Genomic DNA, 12982 nt, shown 5'->3' on the forward strand with positions numbered 1-12982 from the left:
GTGACGTGTCCTATCTTTGTTTAGTGTCTTAATACACCAACACATCTCCCTGGAATCATAACGTGTAAAAAAGATAAATAGAAATACATTAACAATGGCGTTTTAATAACTACAAAGAGACATAGTGAGCATCTGAAGAGTAATGTGCATACCAGCTGAAAAACATACAGCGTGTCCCAGAAGTGTTTTTGTGATTACAAACATGCGGAAGGCAGAAACTATGACACATAGGTGCATATCTTTTATCTTGAAGTCCGGGTAACATAATCAGATTATTATGTACACACACATAATAAATTTGACGTGCGGTCCTTTCGTTGCCTGAAGGATATCCAGGCGATATTTCAACTCTACCCATGTGTTGGTCAACATAGGATGCGGTGCACTGATGTCTTCGGAATCTGCAATTCGCATGGAGCTCTGCGGACTGACTTGGGACTTCTCACGAAGACGTCTCTCACTGTCTGAATTGCCTGTGCACTAGGTCCAGGCCTGCCTGTTCTAGGGAGATCACAGATGCTTCCTGTTGCCTTAAACTTCGCATACCACATCTTGATGCTTTTAACGTCTGGTAAGTGTCTATGGTATGCTGTCTGGAATTGTCTCTGGACTTTCTTGGTGACTGTGTTTCGTGATACCAGAGGACACATTGGGCTTTCTTCTGGTTTGAGTACATGTTTGCAAATGGTATCCGATTCCGCTGTTGTTACGTCACTGGGCCCTGTTACAAAGTAACAGTGAGTATGCGCGTACACACAAAAATTTGAATATGTCACGTGCAGTTCAAGGTAAAAGATATGTGTCTATGGGTCATATTTTCTGCCTTCTGCATGGTTGAAATCAGGGAAAGACTTCTGGGACTTTACAACGTAAGTTTTAAGTGACGCTTGGACCCAATTTATCAGCACCTTCTGAGGGTTTAAGGAAGTAAAAGAAAAGAAAAAGAAAATCGCTGATCATAAAGTTAGTAATCGCCGGCCCTCGGCGCATTTTCCGCGGCGGCGCGGAGAAAACGAAACTGACACACCCACCTGCTTCACAGTTCTCGCGAGATCGCGCGAGACTTGGAAGTTCGCAACGCGAGGAGGGCGAACTCCATTGTAAATTGTGATGCTTTGCGCCGTTTGCATATAGGAAAAGGCCAAATACCGAATCGAAAACTCCGCCGGTAAGACTTTCTCTCGCTATTTTAGTCAGCTCTGTCGCCCGTTCGCGGAGAAATCTGCCCGGTGCCTCGGTGCCGGTTGGACCGTTCCATTCTGTAGCGTTGCTCCACCCTGCGTTACCTTCCGTCCCTTTGGTACGGTCCTTTATGTTTCCCTGCTTATTTCCTGCGGACCGCGCGTCGCTTACCCATTCCGCTGTAGGGGTGGCCACGTCGTTTTGGCGCTGTTGTGGGAGCAGTGCGGTAGCAGTAGCTGCGCGTTTTCATCGAGCGTCGGCGACGTGATAGGAAAAGGCATTGCGACGCTGTATCTTGCACAATAATGTCCGACGCCATTGCCTGCGTTGGTGGCGGGTTTCGTGTGCGGCCGGTCTGTGTGTGTGCGTGTGTGGCTGCATCGATGTTAAAGGAAGTGGCGGAATTGTGACTTATGCTCTCCTTCACGTTCTGAAAATCCCGTACTTCTCGCTTGAAAACAATTGATGTGCTTTTGCCGAGGCACCGTAGGAGGCTGCTTTAGCTTGGAGGATTGCCTGTTATGCATGCCCGGTTGTGGCGTCGAGTTGACGTTGTGACACATAGCGGAGCTCGTTTTTGTTGATGTCTGCGCATTGCACTTTCGTAACGGTAAAATAATCTCCTTGATGACTTGCAGATCCGCAATCTGAGTGTAGTGAGCGCGTGAGTACGATGCGTTAGTATCGAGGTCGCCCGTTGGTAAATGAATGACTAATATTTCTAGGCCACTACACCGCTTGTACCCGCACTTATATTCAAGTTAAAAATCCATATGTAACATGCGATGTCGTTCGCGTTCAAACGCCTTGCCAAACGACGTAATCGCGAAATCCAGCTAGGCGATGTGCCCGAAGAAACGTACAGAGAAGCAACACTAATAAAACGGGCAATATAATGCTGCAACATAACGCAGCCATGGTGTGTTATGAAACTGCCAACTTTAGTAATGAATTTTTTTCAAGGACGCAAGTGCTTGTATTACTAATACCTTCGATGTTGAAACTGCACATACACAGAAAATATTTGAAGTCTGGAGATTTTTTGTTTAATGTGAAATTGATACAGCATTACGCAACCTAGAGCTAGTAGTAATGAACTGCACATTTGAACTACTTTTAACAATGAAGCTACGTGTTTACACTCATGCTACGAGTACGAAAAACTCAATTAGTATAAATAGTTTGATGCAGCACTCCCACATCACTTTCAGCTAGTTTGTATCATTAACATGCACTGCTTGGAAAGCAATGAATTTGCTGCCATGATAAAAGGTGCATGGCAGTTAGTGCATGTCCATGGAAGCTTACTTTCGTTATATAAATGCATGTATTTGTCTGCAGAATTAAAAACCGTGTTGTCGCGGGTTTCTCTGATAACAAGTGCAGAAACGAAAGCATTGCACAATACTGCGGGCAATTTGAGTACTTTGCCCAAGACAGAGATGTCTTTTACTGTTTAGTCGTTTGATTTTGGGAAGTTCACAATAAATGATATCATTCATTTTCTTTTTTCTGAATTAGACAATTGTGTTCTTATTGCGAGGCTCAAAAATATTTTTGAACATTTTATATTACAGTTTTGGAGCGGTCTTTCTCCATGAGAACGAAGCCATACATTTACATACACCTGATAATGTTAGTTTGTTGTACACATGTTGTGATGTTTTGCTTGGTAAAAAGTTGTGAAATAAGATGTAGTTTGGGCAGCATGAGATGAAACTATTTAAGAAGGTCCAATTTTTTATCTAACTTTTTTTGTGGATTTACATGCCAGATATATGATATTGCTACAGAACAGTTATGAGATGCGTAGCTGGAGGCTCCAAGTTAATTTTTCCAAAGAAATAGTTCGCTTAACTGGAAGTTCACTAACATGAATGTTCACTAGAATATGGAACTAGGGAATATAGGGCACATTCGAGTCAAAAATGTGAACACTACAGTTACGTTGGTGCCTCGTTTGTATATAAAAAAATCTAATTCTCATTTGCACTGCTGCTCTTAAAGTGCAAGAAGTAACAAAGCTGTCCAGAGTGTCTGTGTTTTTGTGCACTTCCTCTGGCACAGCTTGTTGCTGAGACACAGAAGTCTCGCAACTTTCCGAGGCTTCCTACAGCCTTGGCTAGCGTTATAGGATTTGAATCTACCTTTACCATTACATCTTTCTTGTTGGACTCTTCTTCTTTGGGACGAACACAAGAAACAATTTCCAGATCTTGATAGTTCAGCACAGGTAACAAGCTCACTGTCCCACTGCCCATAGTCTTCAAATGAAGTGGTGTTGTCAACATCCAGCTGGCGACAGACCTCTGTCCACATCCTGGGGTCGATCACCTCATTGCACTGTTCCTCTTGCTCACTTTAACCACAATGGCGAGAAAGGTAGGATTTATGCCAACAGTTTCAAATTGTAGTCGATGGTACTGTTACGCCACTGGAGGGGCGATTTGGGGGTGGTGAGCGCTGCAGAGCGTAAAACTTCGTTTTAGAAATTTTTTAGAAAGTTTTAAAACTATTTTGAAATGACCCCGGGTCCACTGACCAAGTTTGTTCAAAGGAAATATTCGCTATTCAGAAATTAGTTTAATCGTTTCAACTGCCGCGAGGAATTTTCTAAAAGTATGTTTTTCTGAAATATTCTTTAAATCAACATTCGTACAACTTAGAGTTTACTGTATCACTTTCAGTGCACACTTATTGGCTGGTTTAGTATTGCAACGTGTGAAAGTGATGCTATCGCCTAAAATGATTGTCTATGGATACGATTCCAATAGTAGCTAACACGAGTGCTGGTTAACATAGCACTTTATTTCTTCCAAATGCAGTAACGTTTCTGCTGCTCTGTGGAAAGATGTTTCTCACTGCTGATATGCTTCATATTGGCTTTTGAAAAACTTGTGTTTCTGCTGTTGTATGGAAGGAGATCTTGCTTTTCTCTTGTGTTTGCATGTTTGGCCCTACCTATAATAGACAAACCATTTAAAAAGAATTTAGTGAACTCTTGATTGATTTCTACAGATATTGCCTCCATAGATTCAGTACGTGGATAATGTAACTCGTAAAGCACTTAGTTCTCTATTTGTCCAGTTGGATTAAAGGCGGCAAGAGGTAGTTGTACGTAGTTGAAGCAGTGCTTTGGTTGCTTCTTGACACGACGGGTAGGTTAAACAAAATTGCGAGAAAGGAAGAACAAGAAATTGCAAAAAAGAAATTAAATGTGGTGTGCCCGAGGAGGTTTAAAATCATTCTGTAGTGGCAGCCCCACAGTTTCTTACCAGCAGAGATGAAGGCAACACATGCCCACACTTCACCTCTGAAATGGAGCTGCGTTTGCTGGAGTCTGCTCGCAGCTTGAGTGCTTTTTATTTGTTAATGTGAATGCCAGGCTACTCGGAACATAAAAGCTAATTGGTCCTGGCAAATGTATTACCTTTGGCTGAGTACTGGGCCGGTATAGTGTAGAGATTCCTTTCGCTTGGTTCTGTGCCTTTCTTATCATCTACTGCTCGTGACCAGATGATCCAGATGGTAACGTAGGCTCAGGCCACTGACGAACAAAGAAAAGGAAAAGAATAGCAATGGATATGTTACATTGTACTGGCCTTGATATGATCTCCCATAAAATTTGCTAAGGTGGTCAAGCTTCATTGTGAAACCAGTAACACAAAAATACAAATGAAGCAGAATCTGCACAACAAAATTAGCCAGTTGGAAAAAACTTGTAAGGAGTGAGAAGAAAGTGCTTCCTTTTCTTCAATATACTAGCTATGTTTTTTTTTTTTTTTTTTTTTTGTGGCCATCGTAAAATGGGGGGGGGGGGCACTGGTCCGGCTATAGTTTTGGGACATCATTTCAACTCCAGAAGTTCCTTTCTTTTTTAATAATCTTCTTGGGTGTGTCATAATGACATCTTGTTCCCCATGAGCTCAGAGTTCACGTCACCCTTAGTGTTGGCTTCTTCTAAAAAGCCCCTCACCAGGTTTAGGCATTGCAAACAGACAAGCACAGCAACGCACATAGATAATGCGGTGGCAGCCGTGTAACGCGATGGAAATCGTGTTTGCAAAGCGTCAAATGGCTGCACGGTGCATAAACAGCTGAAATCTGAAACAAAAGCTTGTGTCAAACTCCCTTCCCTCTCCAGAGTGTCTTGGGTGGCTTCCCCGGTAGACTACTGACATGAGCATGCAAGCCAAATATTCCCCTACAAGGCATCGCACCTAGTGTGTTGCTCAGTTGCAAGGAAAGGTGTTTTTCAGAGTCCTGGTGAACGTTTAACAGTGTCAACAGATGGACAAGTGTGACATAAAATGGTCGCTGCTTTTGCCCTTGCTTTATTTTCGGAAGTGCACGAAACATATGCCATGAATTGGATGCACGAAAATAAACAAAGAAAGAGATTGAACAGTCACATGCAAGTCGCCACTTAACTGGAATTCTTTGTTTGTTTTTTTTTTTGTTCCCTAGACTCACATGCTTAGAAATCGCTTCTCTTTTCTGTCAGCGTCGGGGACACCATGCTTACGCATGTGTCATTCAGTTTAGACATCTCTGCCGTGCTTGTTTGTGTTGCATACTTTTGTCTTTTGTCTATCTATGCTGTTAAATGTTCACCATGGTCCAGAACAAACTAGCCCACCATTTTGCCATAACAAAGTTTCAGGGCTCAATATCATTCTTGTGCACAAAATACTCAAATATATAAATTGTTAAATATAATTAAGAATGTTAAATATTTATTTATGCCTTTATTCTTGCTTACTGAAGAGACGTTATGTTCAGCTGAGCAGCCACTGATGTGTTAGGCCCCTCTCTATAATTTCTGGGAAACTTGCTGACACTTACTCTGGCATTTCAGGTAATCGCAGCTGGATAACTGCACATAGACACCTCTGATTCATACATGTCTTTCGCAAACTGTTTCTCAAGTTGCCAATTGCATATTCAGTCCAGTGTTTGTTTCAGGAACTGGGGAAAATACGGAATATCTGTGGCACCTACAAGCCATTTCCCTCTTTGGTGTGCCCTTTAACCTACTACTGCTATAGCATGAGAAACCAAACTACAAAATCAGTTTTAGTGCATGGAATTAAAAAAAATCTTGATCTACTTTCTTTGTGATGAGTGGGAAGGAAAGAGCACTGATTGGGAGGCTAACAGCCGAGAATCCTTCACATTTAAAAGAAAACAAATGTCTTGGTAATGTGCAGGATCTCTTAAGACCTCATGTGCTGATTGGTGGACTTGTACTGCATTGGACCTTGTTGCAAGCCTGCTGAGTTGTTGTTTATCTAATTTGCGGACATAAGATTTCAAAAAAGAAAATGCTCATAGTTTCGAGAGAATTTCTGTTCAGTTGTTATTGTTATCATTTATTCAGTTTGAAAACATATATACAGTGAACAAAGATTGAAATAAGGGATGAAGCAAGCTGGTAACTACCATTCAGAAGGGCCATAACACCTTACTTATTAGAAAGGAGGGCTTAGAAACAGAAATTGAAGAAAGGTAAAGGAAAGAAAGAACAAGCTGGACAGATCTTGACTAAAATGAAGCAGCAACAATTAACAGAGTGCAGCAGTAGGAACAGAAAAAAATCCCCGCAGTGCACTAATTACAAGAAAGGAAAAAAAAAAAGTCACATCAGCTTGCAAAGAAAAAATGCACTACCAACATGAAGCCAAGTCAGTTTGTTGTAGGAAACTAAGTAGGGTGCAATGAGCCTGGTCATGCCGAGACACACAGGCACTGGGGTGCACGTATACACTGAGAGCAGAGATATGGAGTGTGCAAGGAAACCAGGACACTCCAATATCTGGTGCTAAAGTGTCTCGCAGGAACCACAAGAAGCACACAACAAACTGCCTACATGTCCTTGTTGGTGTAAATGTTCGCACATCAGGATGCAGTCAACCCCTATCTTGAGTAGTAATGCATTAGTGCGATGATGTAGACCTTGACCGTGACCACTGATAGGAAATAATCCATTTACGACATGTTGGTCGGGGTCCTGCCAGGAGATGTAGCAGCAAATCAGCATACAAGCGCGATCGAGCTTGCACAGAAATTTAGGGCAGTCTCAGTCTTTGTGAGTACAAGTGAAAGCCAGTCAATCAGTTTCTTCATTTCTGGCAATACGCACGTGCAAAGGTCCACTGGCCAATAAACCTTTCGAGAGCCATTGATATCGATTGGCAGACGATGGAGACCACACAAGATGTAATTTTGCTGGCAGACTCTGTGATGCTATGCACAAATGAACAATCAGCATCACACAGCATGTTGTGTGTATATATATATATATATATATATTGCACCCTGCAAGTTCTAACTAATCATGCCTGAAGCTGGAGGATAACAAAAGAAACTTGAAAGAACATTAACCACTGCATGAGTCAGGGTAGGTGCAATGTCAAGAGACAGGAATATAGCAGCCCGGATTAGAGAGCAATTGCAGGTATCCAATGTTCTAGTTGAGAGCACCGGTAATGCATAGAAGCTAACCTGTGATATATAATTTGTTCACTTTATTTGTTTCAATGCTGTCAATGGCTTAGCCATTCGGCAGGAGTGGGTTATAGCACAAAAATGAAAACAAAAAATATGCAGCTAGTGTAAAAAAAAAACATACCCAAGAAAGAAAAAGGACTTTTCTGTGCAAAACATTGTCCTCTGTGTACTGGACACTACAAATACAGGATAGAGTGAGTAACTCCATGTCTTATGTCATTGAGAGCATGCATGAATGAAGACTGTATAGGGCTTTCAACAACATCGGTGGGCAAGGTATTTCAATTAGTTGCAGTTAGAGGGGAAAAATAAGTTTATTAATTTTTTTTTTCTTCACTATACCTTACAGGCCCGTTGAAGATCATTGAATAAGGGAGGGGGGGGGGAGAATTTACACGGAGCAGAAAAAAAATTGACATCAGATGCAAAGGCAATGAATCTATATGCGTAGGTTAGAAACATGGTTATATAATATAGTGAGACATTATTGTACATTAGGGGTATGGCATATCAGATTATTGCGAAATTATTGTGGTTTGATATGGATGCTGCGAGGTCCTGAAGATTGTTGTGATGTGAAATAGCACAACGCTATGCAGATGAGTGAAATGCTTGCATTTGTCTGTGTATGTGCTTGAAACTCAGCCTATTGTCAAGGCATTGTGACATGCACTCTGGTAGGTGAAGCAGCAGAGGGTGCGACCTATTTACGCATACATACCAGTGATAAACACACAAGAGAGCAATAGCACGGAGTGAAGTGTCTTGCTTTATTCAGTTAATACTGGAAATATGGTTGTACTTGATGTGGTGACTATGTAGATTAAGCTAATTCTAGCTGCACATGAACAGAGTTTAGGCAGGGTCATTTCCTTATATTAGAAGATGAGTTATGCAAGTTTTCCACACTGTATGAAACTTGGAGGCTTTGGAAGAAATGGCTTCCATAAGGGCATAGCCCAGGAAAATGTCAGGTGGATGTCAAGGTATCTGTATGATAGAATGTTAAAAACTGGTATTATTAAATGCGAAGCATTTCTTGGTGAACATTTGCCACTCTGACAGTATCTATCTATCTGTTTATCTAGCCACCTACGTCTTGGTGCTCTTTTGATCATTTCATTAACTTGGTATCTACCAAAATTGGCATAGTATGACAAGAGTGTATGAAAAACATAAGAGGTTGTGACATGAATGTCATAAAATGCATGTCATGTAGGTCATGAAACAGCCGCCTACGTCTTGGTATGTACCAAAATTTGCACAGTATGACAAGAGTGTATGGCGAAGGTAAATGATAGGTCATGACGGGACTATCATGGTGTGTGTCATGTAGGTCATGAAACAGCCGCCTACATCTTGGTGCTCTCATGCTCGTTTCGTCAACTTGGTATGTACCACAATTGGCATAGTATGACAAGAGTGTATGATGAACATAAATGATAGATCATGACATGTGTGTCAGTACGTCATGAAACAGCCGACTACGTCTTGGTATGTACCACAATTGACATAGTATGACAATAGTGTATGATGAACATAAATGATAGATCATGACATGTGTGTCATGTAGGTTATGAAACATCCGCCTACGTCTTGGTGTGTACCACAATTGGCATAGTATGACAAGAGTGTACGATGAACATAAATGATAGATCATGACATGTGTGTCATGTAGGTTATGAAACATCCGCCTACGTCTTGGTGTGTACCACAATTGGCATAGTATGACAAGAGTGTACGATGAACATAAATGATAGATCATGACGTGTGTCATGTACGTCATGAAACAGCCGCCTACGTCTTAGTGTGTACCAAATTGGTATAGTATGACAAGAGTGTATGACGAACACAAATGATAGATCATGAGATGAATGCCATGACATGTGTCATGGCATTTCATTGGCATTTCAATATCATTTATTAAGCACAAGTAATTTCCCCTATGTTGTCCTCGGTGTCAACATTTGTTGGCTTCTTATGATATGACTAATAAAAATCGGGCCTTCGGTTAACCCCCTTTCTTCTCATTTATGACATGTGTCATGTAGGTCATAAAACAGCCGCCTACACTTTGGCACTCTCATGGCCGTTTCGTTAACTTGGTATGTACCAAAATTGGCATGGTATAGCAAGAGTATATGGTGAACACAAATGATAGGTCATGACATGAATATCATGACCTGTGTGTCATGCTGGTCATGAAATAGCCGCCTACGTCCTGGTGCTCCCATGGTTGTCTAGTTAACTTGGTAGGCTCCCCGCACACTGCTTCGCATAACATTGATTCCCACAGGGCATACGATCTGCCAGCCTTTTTAACCTAATAGGAAAATTCATAGTTATTGCTGTTTTGCAGCAAGAGGAATTACCTGGCTTTTCTAGAGATTTAAAGACATCTGTCAAGTTTTTCAGTAACAGTAGGCTAGTTCAAGGTCAGTTTGGAGAGTAGAATAATTAGGAAAGCATTTAATAGTGCTGTAAGTAATGCACTCATCAGTGAACAGTTTAAAGATATGTTAGTGGGCACATCGTTTACGTAGTTAAAAAGAATAGTGGGACAGGGAGACTACCTTGGGGCACACTGGACAAGACGTCGCAAATGTTACTTATAAGTGTTGCATGAGCTGAAAATTCTGTGACTTTCTCAAAATGGTGAGGTCATGTTGTGCATAGGCTAGCAGCACTAATATAAGTAAATTTATTTACTGCCATTTTGTCCAAGTAAATGAAAAATATTGAGTCTGTCTTTGCATATTCATCTCTCTAGCAATTTGCTACGTTTAGGAAAGATGTGGGTGATTTCAACCCATTATAGCTGTTATATATGAACCTGATTTCCTTTGTACATATTGAAGTTTAGAGGTGGTTTTTTGTAAGGACCCCATACAACAGCAGCATTTACCAGTAGAGGCCTAACAAATGTTTTAGAAAAGCAAGAAGTTTTAGTTCACATGTTGACTTACTTGAATGCCTCAGGTGCCCCAAGTCTCTTAGTGTTTTCTGTATAGTTAATGCAGACATTTCATATAAAGTGAGAGGATAGCAGCGCCTAGGCATACAGTCGAACCCGGATATACTGAGCCCACTTATAATGAATTATTGTATACATCGAACAGTTGTAAAATCCCCTTCAAGCTTTTTGTATAAAATTTTTATTTTATATATCGAATTACGTATATATCGAACTTTTTTGTGATCCCCTTCAGATTCGATATATCTGTTTTTGATTATAGTAACAGAATGGGTTCCAGGGTGTGTTCTCTGGGAGAGGCCTTGTCCTACATTGTATTTGAAGTGACCGAAGATGGTGGTGATCTTGTTGCAGGAGGTATTGTAGCGAGAGATGGGCGAGGCGTCCCTGGGTGCCAAGGCACCCGACCTGGTCTCAGACAGTGCTGCATCCAGTTCGAGGGGACCTCCTCCTGCAGAGGTGGTCTGGCCACCCCATGCTTATGCCGATGTTAACATGGCCGTGAGTGTTTTTCTTTTTCCCAGAAAAAATGCAAGGCTGTGGTCATTTTTTCTTTACAGCCATAGCTGTTGTGAGCTCACTCACCTGTATTTTTTTAATGTCCGTCGGTGTCGGTTGCAAGTATCCGTAAGTGCTTTGCAAGAAGTTTATAAACAAAAAGAACTTGCACTGCCCGGAGTGGATTCAGACTCCAATTCCAAAGAATGGCAGTTGGAAGTTTCGCTTTTCAACCACTCTACTGAAGCTACAGCAGAGAATACTCTGCCTAGAGATAGCGGTCAAGCTGGGAGATTTTATGGCTGGATGATGCCATGCACTGCAGCTTACTTACGAAACAGCACCTAGGTGAAAGAACCTAAATGAAGCCAGCACTAAATTGTGAACATAGGATAGGGTAGAGGAGGAAAACATAAGTCGTGTCTCTTCACTTAGCCATCAGGGAACACCATTCCCACCACAATAATTGAAGTTTTCTTTTTCACAACATGACAGTGCTCCTTGTACAGCTGTGAATCTTTATATGCCAATCAACAGCACACGAAACTGTGCATGACTTATTGAGCATAATATTGCACTTCTACCGATGCTGCAGCAGAAGACTATTTCTTACAATACTGTGAGCCAATTCTCCACACAGAGCCTTCTACTGTCGACGAACAAATAATTAGCTTTAAGAACAAATAATTAGCTTTATGAACAATAAAAGTTGCAGTTTTGCACATATAGTGAAGCAGTGATGCGACAGCTTATGCAGTATAATACGCAGTAAGCCTTGCACTGTTTCATTTGGTAATGGTTTCTATAAGTGTGTCACATGTGTGTGAGCAATCTGCTTTTGAGAAGAAGAAAATTTCCTTCAATGTCAGCTCTAGTCCGTGTTGTCTTCACTTGTAGGGATGGTGTCAATGATGTATTATTGCTGCTTGTTCCACTGACTACTGCTGCTTTCTTCCTTGCCAGACTTCTCTTTCTTGCTTTCCATTTTCTTCTTTCTTCCTAAACCTTTTGTGGCGGCTCGGTGGCTTTAGCATTCAGCTGCCAAGATCAACCTGGGCATGTTGGTACGTGGTAAAAGAGTAACCCAATGACTGCAGTGACAACCAGTGGACATCCTTTAGACATTCCTTTAAGGATATGAATATCCCTGGGATGTGCCGAATTTGTCCAGCGGACATCCCTTTTATGGTCATTTGGCTGCGATTTCTGCGTCTTGCAGACATTCCTTGCATGTGCATGAGGGACTTCAAGGGGACATGCTGGGTACATTGCGTGGACATGTCGGGGCCTTTTGTACAGTTCGTACAATGATACGTGTTACATTCTGCAGGTGCTGTGGTACAGATGCAATGGGCAGAAGCCCCCTCCCACACAGTTTTAAATTACTCCAGAAAATATGCAAAGTACAATGTGCACATGAGTTGCTCATATGACTGCCTGTGATGCAGGTTCTTTTTTTTAGTTGTAGATGATTCCCTGAGGAGGAGCCTCCAAGAACTCAATTGAGGATAACGCCATTTGTTGCAAAACGGACATAAAGCTTTTAGTACAATTAATGTATATAGAAACACATAAAATAAACACTCAATGAAAATTCATAACAAGAAACAAAATACTGTCAGAGCTATAACAGCACCAAGAGCACTCAAGTTAGGGGTCGACTGCAAGTGTGAGCGCACGACGGTTTGACATGGAGGGGTGGAGACGAGGCGATGAGAGAAGTGGTGCTGGTCTCATCACTGTGTCGAGGTACTTGAGCGATGAGGGAGTGACCAGAGCGTGGCAGCTCCAGCTTCGAGATGGAATGCAGGCGGCTTG

At 41.6% G+C, this 12982-nt stretch overlaps 1 protein-coding gene across 2 annotated transcripts in view; it reads left to right on the top strand.

The window, feature by feature from the left end:
• The first annotated feature begins 1037 nt into the window (after positions 1-1037).
• LOC142583144 (uncharacterized) overlaps positions 1038-12982 on the top strand; it is a 97334-nt gene continuing 85389 nt past the window's right edge. For both annotated transcript variants that reach the window (XM_075693487.1, XM_075693488.1), the window contains exons 1-2: positions 1038-1168; positions 11021-11167. In XM_075693487.1, the coding sequence (XP_075549602.1) occupies positions 11039-11167 (129 nt within the window). In that variant the 5' untranslated portion in view covers positions 1038-1168; positions 11021-11038. The remainder of the gene's footprint in view (positions 1169-11020; positions 11168-12982) is intronic.

This window comes from Dermacentor variabilis, chromosome 5, assembly GCF_050947875.1.
Source record: "Dermacentor variabilis isolate Ectoservices chromosome 5, ASM5094787v1, whole genome shotgun sequence".
NCBI lineage: Eukaryota > Metazoa > Arthropoda > Arachnida > Ixodida > Ixodidae > Dermacentor > Dermacentor variabilis.